Source organism: Meles meles, chromosome Y (assembly GCF_922984935.1).
Source record: "Meles meles chromosome Y, mMelMel3.1 paternal haplotype, whole genome shotgun sequence".
In the NCBI taxonomy this organism is placed as follows: domain Eukaryota; kingdom Metazoa; phylum Chordata; class Mammalia; order Carnivora; family Mustelidae; genus Meles; species Meles meles.
The window spans coordinates 12973967-13000416 of NC_060088.1; the positions used below are offsets into that span (position 1 = coordinate 12973967).

The window sequence follows — 26450 nt, forward strand, 5'->3', positions numbered from 1 at the left end:
GTAGTTGTATTTTTATGCTATTCTGTCAAAGAACATTTAAGAATGAAATACCTTATAAAAGATAACACTGTATCTTACACAGTTGTGAGCCAGAGACATGGAATCTGAGACTAAAATCTCGAGGAAGTTCAGATGGTATTTGGGTGCCAGTTCGCTGATCTTTGCTTTCTTTACCATTTATTAGATGCATGTGAAGTTTGGGAAATCGAGATAGTGATTTTCCATGTCTTTTTACCTTATTTCTTTTTACCTATAATCCATTTTTCTTCCAATAATGATGTAAGATGAGATTAGTAGTAACTGGACGTGGCATGGTAAGGAGAGCTATCTTGGGAAAGGGCATCAAGAAAGAAAGAAAATTGGAACATGTAAAATAAAGATTTTAGCCTTTAGATAAAGTATCTTCACCCATAAAATTTCTTAGCCTGTAAAATGAGTCTATAAAATAAAATATCTCTTTACTTACAGAACAAAATAACCTACAAAATGAAAAAAACCTACAAATAGACTCTTTGTTGTTGCTGTTAGTTTCTTTTTGTTTCGTTATCTTGTGATAGTATTTTGTCCTCTCTAGGGAAGACATTTTTATTCTTCATGGAAGGTGATTAACATGCAACGTGTAACCCCTTTTTGTACCAAAAAGTTGTTTGATTTTAGAGTTAAATATAGAATTTTGAGGACAATTTCTTTTTTATGGAAAGGAATTTATGGATACTAATACAGTGTTCTCCAACCTGGATATAGAGAAGTTATTAGAAGGGTGGGGAACTTCCTGAGAGTTTTCCAGGCCTTTAAAACCAGGCTAACTGAACCAGTATCTTTTTTTTTTTCTTTTAAGATTTATTCATTTATTTTGCAAGGAGAGAGAATGAGCAGCAGGTGGGGGGACAGATGGAGAGAGTCCTCAAGCAGACTCCCTGCCGAGCATGGAGCTTGATCCCAGGATCATGACCTGACCTGAACCTTTACCAAGAACAGTAGCAGCTGGGCCACTCAGGCACCCCTGAATCAGAATCTGTAAAAGCTAACCTTAAGAATTTGAATTTTTTCATGCTTCCTAGAATGAATTTTATCTTTGTGGTATTCAGTGAGAGAGAAAGTTTGAGGAAGGAGAAGAAAAGGAGAGAAAGACACATCGTGGTACTTTTCTTCCAGCAGATTTCATCACCCCTGTGAGAGTGTTTAAAAAAAAAAAAAAAATTCACATAAATTATATAATTTTGACAGATTCTCCTACTTAGAATCTAACTAACAAAGCAAGAAGAAAATAATATTTTTCTCATTAACAAACGAAAACCATAATGTTGGGGTCCGTTATCAAAGGAACGAGACTGAGACAAAGTGGAAGTTATGCAAAGCCTTATTCTATGCCAAGCATTAGAAGTTAGACTGACCGGCCAGGGGAACGAGACAGACAAAGTGAAAGTTATGTGAAGCTTTATTCTATGCCAAGCATTAGAAGTCAGACTGACTGGCCAGGGCCGCCTCCGAAGAGAGCGACCCCCTCCCGATCTCACAGGCTGGTTTTATAGGGCAGACCTAAGGTACGTGACTTCTATTGTTAAGGTATTTACTCCCGGAATGGATACCCGGAACCATACCAGGAACTACTGGGGCATTTATTCCCGGAATGAAGTCCATGGATGTAAACAACAATATGGCTACCCAGGCAATATGGAGTTGCTCTGGCTAAGCAGGCCCTAACAGTTAAACAGGTTTTAACATTAAATTGGCCCTAACACGTAAAATGCATAAAACTAAATTTTAGTTAAAATTTTTGTGATCTTTATCAACCATTATGGTCTTCACTGAATCAGTAATCCTCCAGTGATTGGGAATTGGGCAATAGGAAGAGCTCCCAAAAAAGGGGAAGCAAAATGTTCTACTTTATTTGATTTTTCACAAGATTACTTCATAATCTTGCTTTTTAGGTGGTTTGACTTTTTTTTTTTAAATTAAAGCTGCCTAATACTAAAAACCTGAAAAGTACTCATTTCCCCTATGTGTTATTTGTATTACACTGATCTATTACTTATAAGGAAGTGCTTTTTTAGGATTTACTATAAAGGCACAGCTTTTATATATTTAGAAAACTTGTCTATTAAATAGTAACTTTATTTGTAAGGTGAAAGTTTGTGAATGTTGTGTTATGATACATACATTTAAAAGATATATTTAGTTGTTATTGCTGATTTGAGCTTCATATATTTATGGTTGATTTTTAATGCTCCAAATATGTTAAAGTTTTCTAGAGTTAACATTAAGTAATTAAAATTACATTTTAATTTAATAATGACTTCCAGTAAGTTTTCTTTATATGCTTTGGGTCTTTAGCAGATTTATTTTCATGTTATTTAAGTAAACACAAAAGACACACTCCTAAATAAAATTTATAATATTTGGTTTTAGCATTTCCTTATATTTTACATTTTCTTTATTTCTATTACATTAAGTCAACTCTCCTGTAATTAATTCTTTTCCATGATTTCATATTGCAGTTCAGTTTCATATTGCCCACTTGTATGAAACCCAGGTAAGTGCTTTAACTAAACAAGAACAAAATCTTAAACAGAATCCTCTTCATGCTCTAAGTGAAACAAATTTTATAAGGCAATTTCATGCTTTAAGTGAAATAATCCATTTGATTGATTTCTCAGATCATATATTTAATATAATCATATGTATATATGTACATATATGTATATCATATGTATATATTTATACTCATTACATGTATTTGTAATATTGCTTAGTGAAAAAGATATGAAGGTTTTTGAGGTTTGTTTTCAATATGTGTATAGTGTTTGTAGTCCCTTCAACTCCTGTAATTTAATAAATTCTCCAGACATTCTGCTTGCTGAATATGGAAACTGTCCGTCCTTTAATATGGTTTGTCTCTAAACTTAAATCATTTGCATGCTGTGAAATGACTGTACTTCAGTTTTCTACCATTTGATATTAATGTCTGATTTATTTTTCAAAATGTTTTTGGATGTTTTTTATTTAAAATCAATTAATTTACATATAGAGTATTATTAGTTTCAGAGGTATAGTTTGGTGATTCATCAGTCCTGTGTGACATGAGTGCTCATTACATCACATGCTCTCCTTAATGTCCATCACCCATTTATCCCAGCCCCCAAACTCCCTCCAGCAACACTCAATTTGTTTCTTATGGTTTCTCTCCCTCTCTGATTTTGTCTTTCTCTCCTTTCCCCTAGCTAATTCTGTTTTGTTTCTTAAATTTCACATATTAGTGAAATCATAATGATAATTGTCTTTCTCTGATTGAGTTATTTCCCTTAGCATAATTCCTTCTAGTTCCATACAGGATGTTGCAAGTGACAAGATTTTGTGGTTTTTGTTTTGTTTTGTTTGTTTTGGGTGGTTGAGTAGTACTACTATACGTATGCCACATCTTTATCCATTCTTCTGTCGATGGACATCTGGGCTCTTTGCATGGTTTGGCTATTGTGGACATTGCTGCTATAAACATTGGGGTGCACATGCCCCTTCAGATCACCACCAGTTGGTATTTACCCTAAAGATTTGTATCTTTAGGATAAGTACCTACTAGTGCAGTTGCTGGGTCGTAGAGTAGCTCTATGTTCAATGTTCTGAGGAGCCTCCATATTGTTCCAGAATAGTTGTGCCAGCTTGTGCTCCCACCAGCAATATAAGAGAGTTCCTGTTTCTCCACATCCTTGCCAATGTCTGTCGTTTCCTGACTTTTTAACTTTGTTTGTGGATGTTTATAATAAGACATTATTTTAGAATAGTTTCCTGTGTTTTTCTGTAATACTGGAATGCCTTTAAATATCTTAATATTATTAGGCCACTTATGGTCAGCATACCTTTCTTTTTAATCCTTTTAATGATATAGCTAGAGTATTTCATAGTTTTTGCCTTTTTCAGAATGTCAGATTTGGAAGCATAGTATATTTACAATCCTTTTCAGATTGGCTTTTTTCATTTAATGTGCATTTAAGTTTCCTTTATTTCTTCATGGCTTGATAGCTCAGTTCTGTTTATCTCTGAATAATATTTTATTATCTGGATGGACTACAGTTTATTAATACATTGATCCCACGAAGGATATCAAATTGTGGCAATTATGAATGAAGCTGTGAAAAGCACTTTGGCCTTTCGTAAATGCCACTTATCCCCTCTATACCTAATTCCATGAGAAATATACCTAATAGAGACAAAGTTTTTCTCATGGAAAGATACTGAATTTTGTGAAATGGTTTTAAATTCTGTCGGGTGTTGAATTTTTAAATTTTTTTCTGCATCAATAGAGCCAACCATGTATTCCTTTCTGGTTCTTTCCTTTACCTAATCTCTGGTAACCCCTCTTCTACCTTATATCTTTAAATTTGTGTATTCTAGATGCCTGCTACAAGTAGAGTAATGCTGTATTTGTTTTCTTGTGTCTTGCTTGTTCCATCTACATCACCTTTAAGGTTATCCATGTCTAGCATGTGTCAGAGCTTCGTTAGTGTTTGTGACTGAATAATAAATTTTCTATCCCCTTGTGGGTGAATGCAGGTTAATTTTACCTTGAGGCAATTTTAAGTAATGCTGCTATAAAAATTGGAGTACAAATATCTGAAACACTGTTTTCAGTGCTTCTAGGTATATACCTGCTAGAATTGCTGTGTCCTGTGATAAGTTTATGTTTCGTTTTTTTCAGAAGCCGCAGTGACCAAACCATTTTACATTTCTCTGCACATAGCATACAGCATTACACAGTGTCCATATTTCTCCACATCTTCCCTGTTATTTTCTATATTTTTATCTGCATAATGGTTTTGAAATTATATTTTATTGTAATACTGATTTTCATTTCCCTGTTAACTAGTGGTTTTGATGGTTATTTCATGTGCTTATTGGGCATGTCCATGGAGAAATGTTTATTCAGATCCTGTGATCATTTGTGATTGGGTTGATTTTGTTGTTGTTGTTGAGTTGTTAGGAATTCTTTATATCCCCTGAACATTGATCCCTTGAGATATGCTATTTGCAAACATTTTCTCCCCTTCTGTGTATTTTTGATCCCTTTTGGGATTTGTACCATCCTCATAGTACCTTTTCATGTACAAAAGTTTTAATATATTTTTAATTAAGTCCAGTTTATCAATGTTGTCTATAGTTTTGTCATATATAAAATATAAATGTAAAATCCAAATTCAAAAAGGCTTCCCATTCTCTTTTCTTCTAAGAGTTTATAGTTCTATCTTTTACATATAGGACTTGAATTCATTATTAGTTTATTTTTCTTTTCTTTTCTTTCCTTTTTTTTTTTTTTTTCCAGAGGAAGCGAAAGCAAGCATAAACAGGGGGAGAGTTAGAGGGAGGGAGAGAGACCCTGAGATCATGAACTGGGCCAAAGTCAAGAGTCAGACACTTAACCAACTGAGCCACCCAGGCGCCCCATTTTTAGTTTATTTTTCCAAGGTGTAAGAGAAGGTTGCAACTTACTAATTTCCATATGGATATTGAGTTCACAACTTGTTGAAAAAACTGTTCTTTCTCCATTGAATACTCTTGGAACCCTCGTAGAGAATCAGTTTATCTGATATTGTGAGTTTATTTCTAGAGTCTCAAGTCTGTTCCATTTGTCTCTGTGTGTGGGTGCATTGTTATTCTGATATCATACTGTTTTATTATAGTTTTGTTATAATGAAAGCAAAAGATAAAATACAGGAATTTATGAAAGAAACTTAAGTTTTTAACTCAGGATGTGTAAGTCTTCCAATTTTTGTTTGTTTTTCCAAGATAGTTTGACTTTGAGGTCCTTTGAAATTCCGTATGGTTTTAGGAGGTATTTAAAAAAGAAACCTCTTTAATGAGAGCCGTGATCTTTTGTTAGTGATTGCAGTGAATCTGTAAATTGCTTTATGTAGTGTTGTCATTTTAATATTAAGAATTTCAAACAATGAATACAGTATTTCTTGCCATTTGTGTCTAGTTGTTTGAACACTTTGGCAGTATTATTTGCAGTTTATTGTGCTAAAAAACTTAACATGAGACCTACTCTGTTTATATTTTAAGTGTACAGTGTACTATTGTTGACTGTTTGTGCACTCATATACAGTAGATCTAAGACCCAGAGCATATTTAATTTTCTAAACTGCATTCTTTCCCATAAGTAATTCCCTGTGACTACTTTCTTTCATCCTGTCAATCATCATTCCATTTTTTGAGTCTATCAATTTGACTATTTTGTGTATCTAATATAAATGTAATCATGCAGTATTTGTCTGTGATTGGTTTATTTCACTTACCATAATGTCTTATGTAAATAGAACCCTCAGTAGTAAAATACTTTGTAAGTAAATTTAAGGAGATGAGAGATTTGTATACTGAAAGTAAAAAACATTGATGTAAGAAGACTAGCAAATAGAAAAATATCCTGTGTTTATTGTTTGGAAACTATTATTAAATTGTACACATGGTTTTCACTCATTTCTATGGGTTTTTGTTAATGAATTCAAAATTGGTTTACAGATTACCTTCCATTTCTATGAAAATCCCAATAGAATTTTTAATAGCTGTAGGAAGAATGATTTTCTAATTCCAGTGGAACTTAAAAAAAAAAAAAAGATCACAAATAGATATCTCTTGAGAAAGAACAAAGCTGAGAATACCTCATTTCTCGATTTCAGATACAAAGCACTGAAAACAATATGTCCTAGTGTACCATTGGAGCAGAATAGAGAGCCCTAGGTAAACCTAGAGGTCCGTGGATGTTTGACAGAAGTGCCAAGAATACATAATGAAGAGAGAATGGGGTATTCAACAGATGGTGTTAGGAAAATTGAATACCTGTATGTGGGAGACTGAAATTGAAACCCTGTTTTGAACCCTTTTACACAGATATAAACCCAAAGTGGGCTAAACCCTTAAAAAGAAGGTAGAACCAAATCTGTAGAACTCTTAGATGAATACTTCTAAGAGCGTCTTCTAAGAGCTTCATTATACCAGTCTTGGCAGTGGTATCGTGCATATGACACCAAAAGCACAGGTAACAAAACAAAATCAGTTGTTAGGACCACATCAAATTATTATTTTTTAAGATTTTATTTATTTATTGGAGAGAGAGAGATAGAGAGGGCAAGGAGTTGGGAGGAGAAGGAAGAAGTAGTCTCCCCACTGAGTGGGAAGCCCAATGTGGGACTCGATCCCAGGACTGGGGGATCATGACTTGTGCTGAAGGCAGACGCTTAATCAGCTGAGCCACCCAGTTGCCAAGGACCACGTCAGATTAAAAAGGCTGCCAGGGTGGCTCAGTTGATTGGGGGTGGGCAGGGTGGTCTGCTTGAGATTCTTTCCCTCTGCATATCCTCCTGCTTGTGTTTGAGATTCTTTTCCCTCTGCCATCCCCCTGATTGTGCATGCATGTGCATTTTTTTCCTCTCAAATAAATAAATCTTAAAAAAAAAAAACCCTTTTACACAGCAAAAGAAACAATCCACAGAGTGCTAAGATAGGTAACAGAATGGGAGAAAATATTTGCAAGCCATTTAATACAATAGGGGGTTAATCTTGCAAATATATAAAGAATAACTATAACTCAATAGCAGAAGAAATCTAGTAACTGGGTTTTAAAATGGGTTAAGTGTTTGCATAGAAATTTCTCTGTGGAAGACATATAGATGGCCAGCCTATAATGAAACAATGCTTAGTGTCACTAATCAGGGAAATTTAAATAAAAACCATAGTGAGGTATCATTTACATCTATGTAGACATCTATAATAAAAAACTAAAAGCAAATGTTGGCTAGGATGGAGAGTAATTGGAACGTGGTACGCTGTTGGGATGGCAAAAATGGGGCAGATACTATGAAAACCAGTATGTAAGATTTCTTCAAAAAAGCTACCACAGGATCCAATAATCTCACTTCTGAGTATTTACCCAGAAGATTGGCGATCAGGATTTCAAAGAGATATTTGCAATCCTGTGTTCACATCTTCATAATAATCAGGATGGGGAACAATTATTGACTGCTAAATACAATGTTCTTTCACAAATGAATGGACAAAGAAAATTAGGTGTTTTATACAAGTCTTTTATATTCTCAGTAATTTTCTAAAAAAAATTTTTAAAGATTTTATTTATTTATTTGACAGACAGAGGTTGCAAGTAGGCAGAGAGGCTGGCAGAGAGAGAGGGGGAAGCAGGCTCCCTGCTGAGGGCTCTCAGATCATGACCTGAGCCGAAGGCGGAGCCCTAAACCAACTGAGTCACCCAGGCGCCCCTAAATTTTTTTTTAAGTAGAATTGTTTTCTGAATTTCACTTTTGGATCATTCTTTATCTAGTGGGTAATATGCCACTGATATTTCATTGTTAATTTTATATCCTGTAACTGATAAATTTGGCTTTGATTTTGTGTGGGGAAGTCTTTATCATTGTATGTATGGGCATCTTTGTGGATATAGAGTTGGCGTCTGTTTGTATAGCTGTACATGCACGTATGATAGAAATAAAAACTGAATTTTTTTCTCCTGAGATTATTGTTTTGGTCATATTTGGTTAGGGAAGAAACTCAATGTATACATTTATTTGAATTAGTTATGTTGCTCTACTCATTTAATACAAATATCCTTGAAATGACATTTTTATCCTTACTATCCTTAAAAATGACTAAATGCTTTTCCAGATACATTAAAGAGATAATGCTTTAACTGATGAATCTCTAAACTCTGCCTCTGATGCTAATAATGCATTAATATGTTAATTAATTGAATTTAAAGTTTTAAAATGATGATGTTTTGTAATTTTCTGTTAGTTTTTCCTGTTATGGAGGAGTTGTATTAAACAGAAACACGCTAATAGTAATAGAGTTCAGTCTTATTAGTACTTTTTGGGGAGAACTGTGGGCAGAGGACTCACTTAGAAATTTGTCTGTACCTTAAATATCATGAGCATTATTTGTATCATAACTGTGGAACAAGGGTTAGGTCTTCAACCCTGTGTATGTGTTTTTCAAGAATATTTTCAACAAGAGAGATGTATAAAGTTAAAATGTTACCTACATTCCTCTTGTGTTAGGTTTTGTAAAACACAGTAGTACTTAAATGTATTTGCTTTATACTTTGAATCTTTGAAAGTCTTCCCAGTTAGTTTATACATTTTCTAATAGAATACTTGTACAAACAGACAAACAAAAGAATACTTGTACAGCTTTGTGAATGTTATTATATAATGTGTAAGGTTGAAGTTAACTCTATATGTAACTTTTGGGATGTAGCAGATCTTTTAAATGTTGTATTTTGTTGACACCCTGTTATATTGAAGGTTAATTTTATCAGCTCTTAGTTGTTCTGCAACGTAGCTGTCCAGGGTTAAAGAAATATTCCATTAATAATTCACTTCGTACATTCAATTATTTTTTATTACAGAAACTTTGTATTATCTAAATTCATATAGTACTGATTCTTTATAGTATACATTTTAGTGTTCTTACTATTTCATTACTTGAAAAGTTAAGTCATGTCATCAATTCCCTATTAAAATCTTTATTTTTATTTAAAGATTTATCCTTTTATTTTTCTTTGACTTCTTTTCTACTTTAGAGGAAATATCATTCTGCAAAAGAAGCCTATGAACAACTGTTACAGACAGAAAACCTACCTGTACAAGTAAAAGCAATTGTTTTACAACAGTTAGGTATATAAAAATTTATTTTCTACTACAGATTCCTTTAATTACAGATGTTTGGGTGGTTGGTGGGTGCAGTTGGAACTCTTCTGCATTAACAGTCCCTTTTTATTTGAAATTATGCGTTAAGGTTAATGATAACGTGTGTTAATTTGAGATTTTATTTAAAATACTTTATATTTTAAGTGTTCTTCTGTAACTATTACTCCCTTTCTTCTTCTGTCCAGAATTGATTCATACCCACTATCTAACACAGTCCATCTCAAAAACCCATCTAACTTCAGTGCTTCAGTGGCACTAGTCTTTTTAAACTCTCAGTATTAACCTCTTGTACTTGATCTCTGGAGTAAGTTTGAGTACTTTCATGTGCATACCACTTTATGAAGTTAATAAATTGACATCTTGCACACAGCTTCTGAGTGGCTGTTAAAAATTATAGAACATTTCACTCTGTATGTTCTATAGCATTTCTTAAAATTTTGTTTTTCATAAGAAAATCTAATGTTTAATGTAAAGTTAATATTGTTATTTCTTAGAAGATAATAATGAATATTCCTTAGTAATTCATATTATTAGTTACTCATCATGTCTATTTTATATTTTGGAGTTTGTATTTGTTTTCACTGTTTCTATTTGGTTTGAACAGATAATTCTAAATTTTAATGAAGTTTTTTGATAATATGTGTGTCTTCATAATGTCATTATATTATTCTGTCTGTGTCAAAGTAATTAAACATAGTTTTTCCTTAGTGTGGTATTTTTGCAAAGGTAATTTTATACACTTCTTTTGACTCAAAACTAAACACTGGTTTCTTTTGTCTTAAATGTAAATTTAACATATTTTGTCATGTTCTGGTTTTTCCATTATCTATTTCTGTTTCTGTAATTCTAAACCTGTTTATTAAGCAGGCCCTCTGTACTGCTCTTACTGCTCTTTAAACCCATTTTTCATTAGTTTTCCATAAGCCTAGGAGAGTTTTTGTTTATTGTTTTTGTTCTTGGTTAAATACTGTATTTAGAATGTTGATGAAAATACCCAGTATCAATAAGATATAGAGCCTTACTCTTTAAGGTTTTTAAAAATTATTTAGCTGATGTATCTTTTTTGATTATGTAAGCTTTTATATATTTATTCCTTAGAAATCAGTATTGGCTTGCTAGTTGTTTTAATATTCCAAGGAAAAGTAAATTAATCATCCTTGTATTTTTGGTGTATAGGATGCAATTTTTTTTAAAACTAAATTTGGAAAAGGAAAATCCAGGACTACTAATTTAATAAGTGTCAGTGTGTTGCCCTAAATAATTTAAATTTCTCTTAGCTCTTTAAGAGCCCTGAGTGGCATTGACTGTACCTTTTTGAGTGAGGTAGACTTTCCTCTAGCTATCTTCGGTAGTTTTAAATTTGGGGGAAGTTTGAAACAAGATGAATAAAATGTACAGAAAGGATATTTTATTTGTGTTCTTCATGATATTCTTAATATTCTTAAAATAGTTGGATCATGGGTAAATGCTTGCAATTTTTTAATTATAGGATGGATGCATCATAATGTGGATCTACTGGGAGACAAGGCCACCAAGGAAACCTATGCGATTCAGTATCTCCAGAAGTCTTTGGAGGCAGATCCTAATTCTGGCCAGTCTTGGTATTTTCTTGGGAGGTGAGACTAGACATTTGAATTGTGCTGCATAGAGTTAATTTATAATCTAAAACGTTAGTTTATAAAATACCTGCTTTTTATTATAAATACATGATAGCAGATTCTTGCTTGGTAAAACTGGATCACTCTAAATTTGGTGCTTTTAGTGAGAAATTATTATTTTGCTTATCAGTTTTTATTTTTACCTTGTCTTCATGGTCCTTGCATTGGTTAGTTTTTGAAGTATTGAACAGTTTTCAAGAGACATCAGATACTAATCACTAATACTGTTTTTCAATTCAATATTTAATTTTGTCCCCTCTGTTATTTCTATCATTTTTAATGTATTTATTTGATGATTCATTTTTTATTCTCCCTGATAACCTATTGTAAAGTTCATTTGAATAGTTTGAGATGTCAATTTTCATTTCACATAAATGAAAATATTAGATCTGTCAGGTTGATTTTCTCAGAGTTACACACTTAATTGTCTTACTTTGATTTAGTTGTAAATTTCACCTGATTCTTTTTCTCTTTTTATTATTATTATTTTTATTTTTATTTATTTATTTATTTATTTTAGATTTTATTTATTGGGTGCCTGGGTGGCTCAGTTGGTTTAGCGTCTGTCTGACTCGGGTCATTTTTCCCAGGGTCTGGGATCAAGCCACACATTGGGCTCCCTGTTGAGGAGCCTACTTCTCCCTCTTCTTGTTCTCCTTCCTCCTGCCACTCCTCCTGCTTGGGCTTTCTCTCTGTCAAATAAATAAATAAAATCTTTTTTTAAAAAAGATTTTACTTATTTGAGAGAGTGCATAAGTGGTGGGGAGGGGAGAGGTAAAGGACGGAGCCAGCTTGCCAATAAGCAGCCCTGATGTAGGGCTGGATCCCAGGACTCCAAGATCATGACCTGAGGTAAAGGCAGATGCTTAATCAACAGAACCATCTAGTGCCCCTCATCTGATTCTTTTTTACAAGGAATACTTTATTTTGAGAAACTCTGTCATGAAGGCTAATTCAGATTTAGTTTTTGCTTGTTTGTTTTAAAGATTTTATTTATTTGATAGAGATCAAAGGTAGGCAGAGAGAGAGGAGGAAGCAGGCTCTCTGCCAAGCAGAGAGCCCGATGTGGGGCTCAATCCCAGGACCCTGAGATCATGACCTGAGCTGAAGGCAGAGGCTTAACCCACTGATCCACCCAGGCGCCCTAGATTTAGTTTTTATGTTAACTTTAGGTTTTCTATGATGTATAGTTTTTTTTTTTTTTTTAAATAAATAAGGTAGATTATTGTTAGGTTAGTTTTTTTTCTTTAAAAAATTTTTATTATCTACTAATAATGTTTAATAACAATTGCTAAGTTAACTAGTTTTATTGTACTTTTTTCTAGTTTCCCCAGGACTTATAGAAGAGTCTAATTTGAGTTGTTTGTAATATAAAACTTGTAAGTCCAAACTTAGTCTCTCTCATCCACTTTAAGTTCTCAGAAAGAAGCTGAATCTTTTCTCTCTCCATTGTCTTGCATTGTATATTGAACAAAATGGCTATATAATATATAAGTAAAATAGCATTTGGATTTGGAGCTAAGTTATTATTGTTAGCTTTGCATAATGAGTGTCTTTTTAAAAAAAAGATTTTATTGGGGTGCCTGGGTGGCTCAGTGGGTTAAAGCCTCTGCTTTCGGCTCAGGTCATGATTCCAGGGCTCTGTTAGTAGTCTCCCACAGTACAGAACTGTTTTTTAAGAGTTAGGAGTTATCAGACAGCCAGCTTTGTTCATCCTCTCATTTTATACATGCGGGAGATGAGTCCAGAGAAGTAAACTGGTTTCCTTAAGTAATGTCGCAGAAAAGTAGTAAATGTCACAGAAAGAACTGGAACTGCAGAGCTGGAACTGAAGTTTACTTGGTGCTCCTTGTATTACAGGTCGGCCAACCTTAAATGAACCTAAACAAGTTGTATTAGGGGTACAGTTCTTTTGATTGGATTCAGACTTGGGCATATTGACATTCTCTCTTGACTTTAAAAAGGGGGCATGAAAATGCTGGTTTCAGAAATTATTTTTTATTTCTTCCGGCGTTTAGGTGAATGTGTTAGATAATCTGAAATTTTGTTTAAAAAAATACTCTTCTAATGCTATTCACATCATCTCTGATGTCTGTCCCTGTTTCCAGTTACCGCTAAATCCCTTTTTAATTCTCTGTCCAACAGAGATTTTATGCACTCTTTAAATCACTTTCTCTGTTTCCTTTACTGGTGTTTCTTCTGTTTGTCAGACCACAAATTAGTCCTCTTTATGTTTCTCTTCACTTCTTACATGCATCCATTCTTAAGCCTTTTTCATTTGGGTGAATTGCAAATTAAGATTTGTAACTCTTAAGGTTCTGAACTTGTTTCATACCCAGTTCTGTTTTCTGAACATTAGAAATGTACACACCAAAATATCTTTTAAAACCTCGTTTGTTGGGGCACTTGGGAGGCTCAGTTGGTTAAGCATCCGCCTTTAGCTCAGGTCATGATCTCAGATTCTGGGATCAACCTCCAATTCAGGCTCCCTGCTCAGCTGGGAGTCTGCTTCTCCCTCTTTCCCCTGCTTGTGCTCTCTCCCTATCGCTCTCTCTCTCTCAAATAAATTAAAAAAAAATTTTTTTTAATGTTTTATTTATCTGAGAGGGAGAGGGTGAGAGAGCTTGATGGGGGGAGTGTCAGAGGGAGAAGCTGACTTCCCACTGAGCAGGGAGCCTGATAAGTGGGGAGACTTGATCCTGGGACTCTGGGTTAATGACGTGAACTAAAGGCAGTTACTCAAGCAACTGAGCCACCCAGGTGCCCCAATAAAAATCCTTGGTGGCTCAGTGGGTTAAGGCCTCTGCCTTCGGCTCAGGTCATGATCCCGGGGTCCTGGGATCGAGCCCCACATCGGGCTCTCTGCTCCTCGGAGATCCTGCTTCCTCCTCTCTCTGCCTCCTTGCCTACCTGTGATACGTCTCTCTCTCTGTCAAATAAATAAGTAAAATTAAAAAAAAAAAGTAAATAAAATCTCATTTATCATGTTCTTTCTTAGACTAGCTACTTTATTCTTTTTTACTTTATTCTTTTTCACAATAATTTACTTTTTTATGCTAAGTTTTACAGTTTTATTCCTTTAGTATGTGGTGAAATCAGGGAGTCTTCATTCATTTGGTATTACTCTTTTTATACAATTTTCATTACTTTCACCTTAATTCTGGCTCACGTGTGTGTACCAGCCTTGTGGCTTTCTGTCACAAATTTTTCAGTCTTTGATTTTTTAGTTTATACGTTGTTAGATTTATGTTCTGTAAGGTGCTTTTGTCATGACACTTCCTTTTTTAGAAGGACAAACTCAAGTTGATCAAAGTTGGATTTAAATTTTCCATTTGTAGACTGACTAACTAACATTTGTTTATATGAAATGCCTTTTATCATTTCTACCGTAATCTGATTCCCAGCCATTTAGGTTACATGAATTAAAATTTAAATCAGTAATAGTAGTGTTCATCCTACACTGGCTGTACAGTTAAAGGTATTAAAATATTTCTTGTTATTTTGTATCCTACAAAGCCATAAGAAATAATATTACCCAAAAAGTTCCATTTTGGAAACACATATTTAAATAATTTCTGTGTCTTAAGAAGACAAATTTAAAAACAAAATTACTGGGGCGCCTGGGTGGCTCAGTGGGTTAAGCCTCTGCCTTCTGCTCGAGTCATGATCCCAGGGTCCTGGGATGGAGGCCCACATCAGACTCAAGGCTCTATGGGCAGCTGGCTTCTTCCTCTCTATCACTTGTGCTCTCTGATGCATGCACTCTCCCTCTCTCCCAAATAAATAAATACAATATTTTTAAAAGAAAAAACTTGAAGTTCTTGGGGTGCTTGGGCAGATTGGTTGATGTCTGGCTCTTGATTTTGCTCAGGTCATGGTCTCAGGGTCCTGGGATCAAGCCCTGCCATCAGGCTCCCTGAGCATGCTTCCCCCTCTCTCTCTGCCTACCTCTCTGCCTACTTGTAATCTCTCTCTCTGTCAAATAAATAAATAAAATCTTTTTTAAAAAATTACTTGTTGGGTAATTTCTATGGTTTAAATTTTTCTTGTCCAACAGCTAACCTATAGAACAGTTTTTTCTTTGATTCATTTTATATAAAGTTATATGGCTTGGGGTTTTATTTGTTGTTGTTTTTTATTTTGTTTTGTTCTTGGTTAGTTGGTTGGTTGATAAAGTCCCCATATACTGTCCTTTGCTTTTAATATTTCTTAATATAACTGCTTTTTTAAAAACAGGATTAGAATGTAAGTTATTTAAAATACCTAAATTGGGAGTGCCTGGGTGGCTCAGTCGGTTAAGTGTTTGATTCCTGATTTTAGCTCAGGGTCATGAAGTCAAGCCCCACTTGATTTATTTTAAAAAAATAAGTAAAATAAAATACCTATTAAATTAGATAATTAAGATGGTTTATGCTGTTTTTCATATTCATTTTGCTCAGTATTATTTGAAATTTTCATGAATTAAGGAATTTTGTTCTGAGTGTTGTAAGTTTATAAAGAAAAACGCAGACTGTTACCAGTTTTTTTTTTTTATCTATACCTTTAATCTTCATCTAAAGGAAACCTGAATACAAACTGCATATAGAGACCTATGTGCTTTACTCTTGAATATTATGGCATTGAACAAATTGGTAATGATTTCAGAGTTCATTATAACGTGATAACACTTAGAGGAAAGTTCATTTAACAGCTAATTACAATGTGTATTATAATTTAAAAATTTTGTGTATTTAAGCATGTATGTACACTTACATATATAGTAACGTTTTAGGTTTCTTTTGTTTCTATATACATCATTTTGGCAATAAATATAGTTAAATATTAATGGAATACGACATATGTATATGTATATATACAAACACATGCACGTGCACGCATGCACAAACACACATACCCGTTTGTCTATACTCATACCCAAATACACATAATTTTTTCCTCTGTTTCAGGTGTTATTCAAGTATTGGGAAAGTTCAGGATGCCTTTATATCTTATAGGCAATCTATTGATAAATCAGAAGCAAGTGCAGATACATGGTGTTCCATAGGGTAAGTTTTCTGTATATAGAAGTAATAGTATTTTCATAGATACACAAGTTCATTTTAACATATGTAATGTACTGTATATTACTATTCTACTCTGTTTCAGACAACTTATTCTTTCTCTTTTCAGTGTGCTTTATCAGCAGCAAAATCAACCTATGGATGCTTTACAGGCCTATATTTGTGCTGTACAGTTGGATCATGGGCATGCAGCAGCCTGGATGGACCTAGGCACTCTCTATGAATCCTGCAACCAACCTCAGGATGCCATTAAATGCTACTTAAATGCAACTAGAAGCAAAAGTTGTAATAATATCTCTACACTTGCAGGAAGAATTAAATTTTTACAGGTAAAAAATTGAGATAGCTTATTTTAAAAGACTTTCCTATATGATAACTTCATGAGGAGGGTGGCTGGAGAGTGTGTGTGTCTTTTCTTTTGTTTTCATGTCAGTAACTTTTTTCCATAATTTTTAATATTTTGTGATATTTCACTTTTCATTTAAAGTAAAAGACGCAGTGCTTATAGTGTTCTTTTGCACATTTATTTTGTTGATACACATTAATTTTATGATTTTTCTGTGCGCTATCTGCATCTTTAAGTCATAGCATTTTATAGAAAAGAACACATTGTTTTCCACTCTTGATTGAAATTTCCTGTGAAACTTCTGAAAAAGAGAAAGTGGTTTTGTTCTGACTCACATGAGTATATTCTGGTTGCCCTTTTTCTATGGAACATATAAAACCCCCCAAATTTCAGCTCTATTTTCTGTAAGAAATAAATACTTGTAACATTGAGGAAGATTTAGTGGACTTGCTCTTACTCAAGTAGGCCTGTGTTAAATTTGCTTTTTACATAATTTTTCCTAGGCTCAGTTGTGTAACCTTCCACAAGGTAGTCTACAGAATAAAACTAAATTACTTCCTAGTATTGAGGAGGCGTGGAGCCTACCAATCCCCGCAGAGCTTACCTCCAGGCAGGGTGCCATGAACACAACACAGCAGGTGAGAAGTTGGGTTATCTTTGTAGGTGCCCAGCTTTAAGGGTTCTTTCCAATCTGTAGTGCTCAAACTTATATTACTAAGTATATGATTGGCTTTTTTTTTTAAATAAAAATTCTTCCAAATTATGTGCAATGGATTTTATATCAAAATAAAACTTCCTTTGGGGCACTTGGTTGGCTCAGTCAAAAGGGCATGCGACTCCTGATCTTCGGGGCCATGAGTTCCAGCACCACCATGGGTGCAGAGATGACTAAAAAAAATAAATTTTATAAGTAAAAATAAAACTTCTTCTAAAATGGGAAGAAAGTTGGGGTACCAATTTCAAAACTTTTATATATCCTCATAAATTCAAAAGGGTTTTTTCTTAAAGGGACTATTATACAGTGGTGTATTAAAAATAAAAGTTCTTCAAATGAAGGTACACATTCCTCCATTAATGATTCATTCAGTTTAATTTTTATCACTCTCTGTGATGTCCACATAACTTTAAAAAGTATGCATCTTATAAATTTTTTTAATTTGAAGGGATGAATTATGAGTATATGGAACCATATTTTTTTTCTTACTTCTGTAATCCATAGGCTTACAAAGCTCATCATCCAAACACTGAACCTGTATTAGGCCTCAGTCAAATACCACTTTCACAGCAATCCTTGCCAGTACATACGATTACTTCTAGCCAAGTAGATGCCCCATCCAGTCCTGCCAAGAAGAAAAGAACATCTAGTCCAACAAAGGTATATATGTATACTTAGGGAAATGGAAAATCCCAATCAAAAGTGAAGCACTCTGTCTTTAAAGTTTTACTTGTCATGTGTTTTCAACTTGTGTACATCAGAGAGTTAAAGATTTTCAGTTTTCCTAGTACCTAAACAGCATTTTATATACCACTTATGTAAGCATCATTTAAATTTAGAAGGTAGTGATAGATACTTGAACAAGTAATTTTATTCATTTCTTACTTTTATAAACTTAACACACTTATATCCCACCTAATGGGCAGCTTGTTAGCTGTTTGAGACGTGATTTACATAAGAGGCTTTTTAGGTGGAGGTTAAAGAAGAGTGTATGTTTCAAATTAGAAAGCTTTCAGGGGGTATAGCTCAGTGGTAGAGCATTTGACTGCAAATTAGAAAGCTTTCAGATTGATTATACATTTTGTTATTTTTTAAATAATTTAAATCGATAAGTCCTATATATGTGTAAGTGTTCCAGTTACTGTCATGAATGTCTCACTTGTCATAATTATTAATGTATGAATTTAACCAAATGTTCCTTAATTTCTTTAAATAAACTTTCCTCAGAATAGTTCTGAGAACTGGAATAGAACTGTCTCACTTAATCCAGTACAACAGCAAGTTCATTCATGGTATTTGACACCACAGAAATTACAGGTATGAAATATACTTATATGTATGTCTGTGTATATGTATGTATATATGAAATTTTTTGTTGTTGTTAAAAAGTAAAAAATATTCCCGGACACCTGGCTGGCTCAGTCGTTAAGCATCTGCCCTTAGCTCAGGTCATGATCTCAGGGCCCTGGCTGGTATTGAGCCCCGGGTCAAACTCTTTGCTCAGCAGAGAGTCTATTTCTCCTTCCTACTCTCCCTCTCTGCTCTCGCTCTCTCTCTCAAATAAATAAACAAAATATTTAAAAAAAAAAAAATTCCAGGTAGTTTTAACATACAAAGCTTTAGGTGTACAATATACAGACTCAGCAGTTCCATAAATCACTGTGTGCTCATCATAACTGCAAACTTTAATCTCCATCATCTATTTAACTCATTCCCTCACGGGTAATCATCAATTAGTTTATAATTAAAAATCTGTTTCTCAATTTGTCTCTCATATTTTTCTCTCTTTGCTCATTTGTTTTCTTAAATTCCACATGAGTGAAATCATATGATATTTGTCTTTGTGTCTTACTGACTTACTTCACTTAACCTAGTAATCTCTAGCTCCATGCACGTTGTTGCAGATGGCAAGATTTTTTTTTAATGGCCAAATTCCATTGTATATATACCATACCTTCTTTATTCATCAGTTGATGGACAGTTGTGCTGCTTCTTTATTGTTGCTATTGTAAATAATGCTGCTATAAAAATAGGGATGTATGTATCCTTTAACTTAGTGTTTTCATATTCTTTTTTGTTTTGTTTTGTTTTCATATTCTTTGGGTAACTACCCAATAGTATGCTGAATCATAGGGTAACTTTATTTTTAACTATTTGATGCTCTGCGGTAATATTTTCCAGTGTGGCTGCACTAATGTGATATAGGGCAGTTCCTTTTCATCTGCAATCCTCCCCAACACTTGTTTTCTTGTGCTTTTTATTTTAGCTTTTCTACAGCTGAGAGTATTTTTTCATTGTGGTTTTAATTTGTATTTCTTTGACCATGAGTGATGTTGAACATCTTTCATATATCTTTTGACCATCTTGATGTCTTTGGGAAAATGCCTGTTCATGTCTTCTGCCTGTTTCTTCACTGGATTTTTTGGTTTGGGGGTTGTTGAGTTTGAGAAGTTCTTTTTAAACATTTTGGTTACTATCCCTTTAGCAGATATGTCATTTTCAGATACCTTCTCCGATTTGGTAGATTGCGTTTTAGTTTTGTTGATTGATTCCTTCACTCTGCAGGAGATTTTTATCCTGATGATGTCCCTGTAGTTCATTCCTACCTTCATTTCTCTTGCCTCATGAGACATACCTATTGAGAAGTTGCTATGGCCGATATCAAAGAGTTATTGTCTAGGGGTGCTTGGGTGGTACAGTCGGGTGTCCCAACTCCTTGTTTTGGGTCAGATTATGATATTAGGGTGGTGGGCTCAAGCCCGTGTCTGTGCTCAGTGCAGAATCTGCTTCAGACTCTCTCTTCTATTCTCTCTCCCTGCTATATGCATACTCTCTTTGTGTCTAAAGAAAAAAAAAATCTTGAAAAAAGAAAAAAAGGGTTACTGTCTGTGCTCTCTTCTAGAAGTTTTATGGTGTCAGGTCTTACATTTAGTTCTTTAATCTGTTTTGAGTTTATTTTTGTGTATGATGTTAGAAAGTGGTCCAGTTTCATTCTTTCACATGTTGCCGTCCAGTTTTCCCAAAAGCATTTATTGAAGAGACCATTTTTTTCCCAGTGTATATCTTGCCTCCTTTGTCAAAGGTTAACTAACCATATACCTGTGGTTTGAAATATTCTTTTGACATTTTTTCACTCTATTTTAAAGCAAGAGGTAATAAGCTTTAATCTTTTTTAGTCATTAATTCTTAAAATTGAATGGCAGTAAACCAAATTAATTGAAGTATAATGAGCCCGCATCTTTTAGAGTAACAGATTGAAATTGAAATTCATTTTATCCTTTTTTTTATTTATTTATTTTTAAATTTTACGTATTTTTTTGGCAGAGAGGCAGGCAGGCAGAGGGGGGGAAGCAGGCTCCCCACCTAGCAGAGAGCCTGATGCGGGGCTCGATCCCAGGACCCCAAGACCATGATCCAAGCCAAAGGCAGAGGCTTAACCCATTGAGCCACCCAGGTGCCCTTATCCTTTTATTTTTTTTAAAGAAGTAATGCATTTATGTGTTTGAAATGCAAGAGTTATTAGAAAATACAGGGTATACAGGTTAAAGGATTATTCTTGTTCCTTAGTCTAGCCATTTAATTTCCTTTTCCTATAAATAACTAATGTTAATTGTTTCTTTTGCATTTTTTCCCTAGAGATATGTTGTACATGTACAAAAAATATACTTACCTTATAGATTTCTTTTTGTTTTGTTTTAAAGATTTTATTTATTAGAGAGTGTATACAAGTAGGAGCAGGAGAGATGGGAGGAAGCAGGCTCTCCACTGAGCCGCACCCCCTGCCAAACCCCTAACATCAGGCTTGAACCCATGACCCTGGGATCATGACAGGAGGCTTCGCTTTTTTATTTTCTTTAAAACAAGTAAAATGTATATACATTTAGAACCTTGGTATTTATTTCTTTTACAGATGTATCTTCAAAACCTTTTCATGTTTATGCATTGCTTCATTGTTCTTTTATGGGTATAAAATGTTTTAAGACTTCATGGAGGCCACCCATTCTTTAACCAGGTTCCTGTCTTTGTCTTTTTGTGATTTCCATTGTTCCTGTTACCAACAATGCTGCCTCTAAGGACTTTTTTTAATACCACATTTTTGTTACTTAAATAGTTCCTGATGAACTTGTTTTTAATCTTCCTTTCTTAGATTTCTGGAAAGACTGCATTTTGGAATTGATTACTTGAGGTTAGAAATCAAAGCATTTGATTACACAGGAGTTCCAAGTTTATGGTCCTTTTTCAGAGTGACAGGTTGCCTGACAAACTTCTGTTTCTTAACTTTATCTTTGTGTTTTATTTTTGTAGCAGTTGGAACAGCTGCGTGTGAATAGAGATAATTTAAATGCGGCACAGAAACTGATGCTGGAACAATTGGAAAGTCAGTTTGTCTTAATGCAACAAGTATGTATATTATTTTTATTGAAATGTTTATTACCAGGCTAAATTTTTTCCTGAGTACAATATCATTTGAGAATATATTAATCGTCATTTCTATTTTCTACACATATTTTGTAGAACTTATATGTCTGGGAGTGCCTGGCTGGTTCAGTCTGTTAAGCATATATGACTTGACTCCAACTGAAGTCTTAATCTGAGGGTGGTTAGTTCCTTGGGCCTCTCAGGCTGTGCTTGGAGCTGGCTTTTACTTACTTACTTACTTACTTATTTATTTTTAAGATTTTATTTATTATTGGACGGGAAGAAAGCACACAAGTAGGGAAAGCAGCAGGAAGAGGGAGAAGCATAGAGCCCAATCTAGGGCTCAGTGTGAGGATCATGGTATCATGACCTAAGCTGAAGGCAGACGCTTAATGACTGAGCCATCCAGGTGCCTCATGGAGCCTACTTTTAAAAAAAAAAAGACAAAACACAGAATTATAAAATACTATTAGTGGACACTTTTTTTCCCCCCAATAGCTGTAAATTGATTTAGAACAAAACGCTGCCATGTTTTCTTTATCTTTTTTGGGGGGGGGTAAATAAGTCCATAGAACAGGTGTGTTAGAACAAACCTGCTCTTTGGACTTATTGTTATTTTAAAATAAAAGTATTCCATCTTGAGGTGGAGATGTTTGTAAGGAGTGTTTATTATGAAAGATTTGGCATAAATGTAATAGAATGGGAATTTGAAATCCCCCATTTTATGATATAAAATAAGGCCTATAGTTTACTAATTGATTATTTTAAAATGCTTTGTTTTTGCCCTTGTAACACTGAATAAAGAATTTTCTTTAAGTATATAATGAAAAAGATTTTTGGTTTCTCCGATGTTTCATTTTGGAAATGTATGTTTTTTAACTTAGAGATATTAAATATCATAATAATATTAAGGGATGTATGTATCGATTACGTATTTTCAGAGTCACACAAGCAGGTTTTCTTCTTTTTTTTTTTGAAGATGGGACAGACAGGACAAACTACTGAAATTCCTAATGGGCCAATAGCTAACTCATCACTGCCTACAAACTTTATCTCTAGCCAGCAACCACATTCTTCTCTGCCTAGAGAATCTAGTGTCTCCCAACCTGAAGTACGCTCTGCTTGTTTTGAAAAGCCTTTGTCCAGTGGACCATTTGCTGGAGGCTGTGCTGCTTTTGGCACATCAAAATCACTAGGGAGTACAGACACTACTTTGGTAGGCAATAATTATGTAACAGGAAGTGGAAGTAATGGAAATGTGCCTTACCTCCAGCAAAACATACTCACTCTACCTCATAACCTGACCAGCAGCACAGAAGAGCCATGGAGAAAACAGCTGTCTAACTCCACTCAGGTAAAAGATTATCTGTCTACTTTGTTGACTCTTAATAATTTTTCTTTGGCTTGTGTATATTTTCAGAAGAAATAAAATTTAATGAATAATCTTATCTGTAAAAATTACTTTTAAATAACTCATAATTGTATGATAATTTTAAGTGTTAAATTTTACAATAGTACTAATTAAAAGACCACATTGTAGAGCAATTCTAAGTTTATAGAAAATGTAGTAGACTGTACTAAAAGTTTCCAAAATTACTCTATCCTTTGGTACCCCATCCTACATACCTTGTAATAGTGTAGCACAATAATTGCAGATGATAATGTGTTATTAATACAGTTACTAACTAAACTCCATAATTTACATTGATTTTTTTTCTTTGTGTTATGTATTGTATTGGTCCTGACAAATTGGTAATGACATATATTCACCTTTATGGTGTCACACAAACTGGTTTGACTGCTATAAACATACCCTTGGTTCTTTTTATTCTTCCTTAACTATCCTGAACCTGTGCCAGTAACAGTTTATTATCTCTCCATTGTTGCCTTTTGCAGAAGTTCATAAGTACAGTATGTTGGCCTTCTTTGGATGACTTTTTTCACTTGCCATTATGCATTTTGGGTTCTTTTGTTTTGTTTTTTTAAGATTTTTTTATTTAACGCACAGAGGGATCACAAATAGGCAGAGAGAGAACGGGAAACAGGCTCCATGCTGAACAGAGAGCCCGAAGCAGGTCTCCAATCCAGGACCCTGAGCTGAGGGCGGAGGCTCAACTCTCTGAGCTACCCAGGCACCCCGCATTTTAGGTTCTTACATGTCTTTCTTTGACATAATAGTCATTTTGTTTTTCATTACTGAATCATATTCCATAATTTGAATTTACCAGAGTTCAATTATCCATTTACTTACTGAAGGACTTGATTATTTGTACATTTTTCAATTCTGAACAAAGCTGCTATAAATATGTATTGCAGTTCAGATGAACATAAGTTTTCATCTCACGGGGGTGAAAACCTAAGGGTATGATTGCTTGTCATAACACAATGTTTAGTTTTGTATAAAACTAACAAATTACCTTGTAAAACATTGGGACCATTTTACATTTCCGTCTGTAATGACTGAGTCTACTTTTTGTTTGCTTTTCCCAGAATTTTATGATCCATGTTTAAACATGAAGGTTTTTAGTTTGGGCAGATTAAAACAAAGTACCATACATTGCGTAGTTTATAAACAACAGAAATTTCTTTCTCAAAGTTAATGAAGGCTAGAAAATTCAGGATCATGGTAATGGAAGAGTTTGTAATTGTTGGGGGCCCTCTATTAGTCCTAGTGAGCATTCTTCTCACTGTCTTCAGGATCTTTTTTTTTTTTTTTTTTTTAAGATTTTATTTATTTGAGAGAGACAGAGCACACATGAGGCAGAGGCAGAGGCAGACTCTCCACTGAGCAGGGAGCCTAATGGAGGGCTCTATCCCAGAACTCGAGGGTCTCTTTTATAAGGGCACTACTAATCTCTTCCTTGAAGGTATTACCTAATCATTTCATAAAGATCCCATGGGCTTTAGTAATTCTAGTAGGGATATGGTGGTATCTCATTTCTTAGTTTTATAATTCTCTAATGTGTTTCGGAGCATCTTCTCATTCCATCTATATTAACTTTTGAGGCATGTGTTCAGACCTGTGTCTGACCTGTGTCCATTTTTCAGTTGTATTAGTTTCTTAATGTTGGGTGTTAGATGTTTTTTCTTTCTTCCTTCTATATTTGATAGTCCTTAACCATATATGAATATTGTATTTTCTTCCCCAATTCCTAGTTCTCTTCTCATTCTCTGACAGTGCCCGTTAGAGAGCAGAAGTTTTTAGTTTTAATGGACGTTTAGCATACCACTTCTTTCATGATTGTGCCTTACAAGTAATATTGAAAAACTCTTCACCATGGCTAACGTATCTAGATTTTCCTCTATGTTAATCATGCAGTTTTATACTTTCGCATTTTAAATTTAGATCTGTGATCCACTTTCAGTTAATTTTTGATGAAGGCTGAAAGATCAGTGTAAAGGTTAATTTTTTTAAATTAAAATTAAAACTTAATTTTAAATTAAAATTTAATTAATTAGTTAATTTAATTTAAATTAAAACTTTAATTTAAAACTAGTTGTTCCAGCACCATTTAAAAAAGAATGTATCTCTCCATAATAATGCTTTTGCTCCTTTATCAAAGAGCAGTTAACTATGTTTATGGTCTGTTTCTAGGCTGTATGTTTTGTTCCCTTGATCAGTTTGTCCACAGCATAGTTCTTTGATTAATATAGCTTTATACCAAGTCTTAAAATCAAGTAGTGCAGTTCTGTGGCTTTCTTTTTTTCCTGCAGAATTTTATGTTGGCTATTTTGGATGTTTTCTTTTTCCATATACACTTAAGAATGACTTTATTAACATTCAGAATAATTGTGCTGGGATTTTTATTTGAATGCATTGAATCAGTGGATGAAATTTATAAGAATGGACATCTTAAAATATCTAACTATGAGGGGCGCCTGACTGGCTCAACAGCCAGTTGACTGAATGACTCCCAGAACATCCAGCTCTTGACCTTGGGGTATGAGTTCAAGCCACACTTTGGGTGCAGTGATTAGTTAAAAAAAAGGGGGGGGGACTAACTGTGAATATGGAATATCTCTCAGTTTTAGTTTTTCATCACGTTTTGTTCTTCTTGCAGAACTTTCCATGATGTTTTGTTCTTCTTACAGATCTTTTCATCATGTTTTATTCTTCTTACAGATCTTTCACATGTTTTATTAGATTTATCCCTAAGTATTTAATTTTGGGGGTAGTATTGATGTGAATGCTATTAGTGATTTTTTAATTTGAGATTCCATTTGTTCATTGCTGGCACAGGAAAGCAAGTGGCTTCTGTATTATACCCATGTATCTTTAATATTGTTTATTAAATCCATGAGGTTTTGTTGAGTTTTAAGTTTGCTATTTGGGCAGTTACATAACCTTCAAGGAGTGTCTCCTCCCTTTCTTCCTCCCTTCCTCACTTTCTTCCTTTTTAAGATTATATTTTTGAGAGAGAGAGAGCAGAGTGAACACATGAGTTGTGGGGAGAGGCAGAGGCAGAGGGAGAGAGAAAACCAGGCTCCCGCTGAGCAGGATCCCAGGACCTTGGGATCATGACATGACCTGATGGCAAACCCTTA

General features: G+C 34.2%; 1 protein-coding gene across 3 annotated transcripts in view; it reads left to right on the top strand.

The window, feature by feature from the left end:
- Nucleotides 1-26450, top strand: part of LOC123935830 (lysine-specific demethylase 6A-like) — a 183114-nt gene that overhangs the window by 104362 nt on the left and 52302 nt on the right. For 2 of the 3 annotated variants that reach the window (XM_045996635.1, XM_045996637.1), the window contains 10 exons: nt 2499-2533; nt 9581-9674; nt 11197-11323; nt 16312-16410; nt 16535-16754; nt 17275-17409; nt 17991-18146; nt 18714-18803; nt 21792-21887; nt 22885-23259. In XM_045996635.1, coding sequence (XP_045852591.1) covers nt 2499-2533; nt 9581-9674; nt 11197-11323; nt 16312-16410; nt 16535-16754; nt 17275-17409; nt 17991-18146; nt 18714-18803; nt 21792-21887; nt 22885-23259 — 1427 coding nt within the window. The remainder of the gene's footprint in view (nt 1-2498; nt 2534-9580; nt 9675-11196; nt 11324-16311; nt 16411-16534; nt 16755-17274; nt 17410-17990; nt 18147-18713; nt 18804-21791; nt 21888-22884; nt 23260-26450) is intronic. The other variant, XM_045996636.1, reaches the window with a different exon arrangement.